Here is a 2349-nt window from a genome sequence, read left to right on the forward strand (position 1 = left end):
AAGACATATTAAGAGCGAAATAATTTTTAACTAAATAAAATAATTCAATAATGATATGATTTAGATAGACATGCTTAAGATATCTATACAATAAAATTCTTATTTTTAGACTATTAAATGTTTAAAATTCAACATATATGTAAGCTTCATCATTATAATAGACTAAATGTATCTAACATATAAATAAAATCAACAAATCCTTCTTATTTTAATTATCTATTTTTACAAATATATTTTTATTATTAGTATAAGAAATATAACTATAATGATAATGACAAGAAATTGAATGCTAAAGAATTATAAACAACATAAAATAATTTAATAATATTAATATATTTACACATTTTGGATAGATAAATAAATGTGCTTAAGATAATATATTAATATTAAGAAGTTTGACACTCAAGAATAATCTAGAAATATTAAAAAATCTGTTCAAAATTTGAATATCTAACATTTCAAATTGACTTTTGAATAGCTAATATTTCAAACATATAGCCAAAAAGCAATTTTCTTTATAACCTTCATTACAATGGGCTAATCTTGTAACAAATTATCAACTGCTTCTAGATGGTTTAATTTGATACCTGAATTTGATTATAGACATGGTCAATAAAAGCAATAAATACCGAGACTCATTCAAGATAGAGGAGTGCACGCAAACTAAAGAACACCCTAGTTTGTCAAACATATCACCTCGTTTAATTCATCATCTTAATTCAAGTGAAACGCACCTTATTTACTATATATACATGAAGGGATGAACGTTCTCAATCCTCCACCATTCTCTTTTATTTCCTCTCCCTGCAATGGCTTCAAAACCATCAATTTATCTCTTATTTCTGTTACCCATATTTCTCATAATATCAACTTCATCGGCTGATGAGGAAAAGCAGCTGGTGTTTTACTTGCAAGAAACTACGGGAGGACCAAATGCTACGTTCGTTACAGTTGCAGGAGTGAATGGCTCTTCTTCAGTTTTTGGAAGAGGGACAATAATGGTTGTAGACGATGGTGTGACAGCTGGAATTGAGCGTTCTTCCATGGCTTTGGGGAGGGCGCAGGGGATATTTGTGGGTATTACTTCTACTGCCTTTCGTTTGGAGATATCAGTTGTGTTTGAGAATGGGACATACAATGGCAGTAGCCTTCAAGTGCAAGGATCAGGCAACTATTTTCTTGCAGTGAGGGAGTTTTCTATTGTTGGAGGGACTGGATTGTTTCGATACGCCCGTGGCTTTGCTGATGTCTCCACCGTTGCTTCTGCTGGGTTTGATATTACTCTTAAGTATAATGTTAGCTTGAGAGTAGATTAGAATATCTCATGACATATAAGAACATCATGACATCTTTCATATCTTGTCAAATTTAAAGTATTTGTGCTTAAATAAATTTGATAAATGTATGCCTCTTCTAGGTTTTTCCTTGGTGAGTACGTAGGGAAGTTAGACTTGGTTTATGATTTAGGCTAGTTACGCCGTAGGCGTTTTCATAGATAAAAAATGCAAGATCAACATCAGTCACCACTGAATTTCCATCAATATTGAATGGAGAATCTTTGTGCATGGCATCAGATTCATGCTGTCTGCATGTCCTCCACTTATTTCTGCAGATTTCGTCCCCTACTATTGAGCCCTTATCCATCTAATCCCAAAATTACAAACTTTAAATTAGAACTCTCGGTTTACATTTTCATGAAAGTGAAATGCATCAGAATTAATCTGCAAAGCTTAAAAAAAAATTGTCTACTAATTTTCAAAATTTAAAATCATTCTAAAAATAAAGTACATCATAAATTTCCAAATCTTAGGATAAAATTTTATTTAGAATATAATTATAATAATGAATGAAGTTTAGATATTATTTCTTTATTTAAGAGATAATTAAATATTAAATATATAATATAATCAATAAAAATATAATGTAATGTTTAGTTAAAAATAAATTATGTAGATGATCTATTAATTATCATGTTTGAAAGTAAGCTAATACTTTTATTTCTTTATCTTGAATTTTATAAAAAATCTAAAAGCAATTGTACGTATGATCATAGTCACACATATAAAAAAGTGAATGTGTTCTAAAAATTATTTTTATTATGTTTTTATATATGTCAATTACCTCTAGTTATGAGATTGCTTGCTTGCTTCTACCCAAATATAATGCATTAATTTGTCAAGGCCACAAAGTTGCCACACTACAATGTTTGTAAGGGCTTTGAGATGGACTCTTGGCACAATTGAAATATAAAAGATCACCAATTAAGTCCTAGTAGGCCTATTAGTTTCGAACATGATACTTCTAGATAATCATTGAAAAACAAGACACACAAGCATGAGTGCTTTGACC

The 2349-nt window shown here is 29.8% G+C and overlaps 1 protein-coding gene across 1 annotated transcript; it reads left to right on the plus strand.

The window, feature by feature from the left end:
* Positions 1–752: 752 nt before the first annotated feature.
* LOC149546433 (dirigent protein 2-like) lies at positions 753–1611 on the plus strand. Its single transcript, XM_089791207.1, has one exon. It carries the CDS (start codon positions 810–812, stop codon positions 1314–1316), a length of 507 nt encoding a protein of 168 aa, XP_089647333.1. The 5' UTR covers positions 753–809; the 3' UTR covers positions 1317–1611.
* The last annotated feature ends 738 nt before the right edge of the window (positions 1612–2349 follow it).

Source organism: Cupressus sempervirens, chromosome 7, assembly GCF_028749045.1.
Source record: "Cupressus sempervirens isolate cs-2001-9-10 chromosome 7, ASM2874904v1, whole genome shotgun sequence".
Lineage (NCBI taxonomy): Eukaryota > Viridiplantae > Streptophyta > Pinopsida > Cupressales > Cupressaceae > Cupressus > Cupressus sempervirens.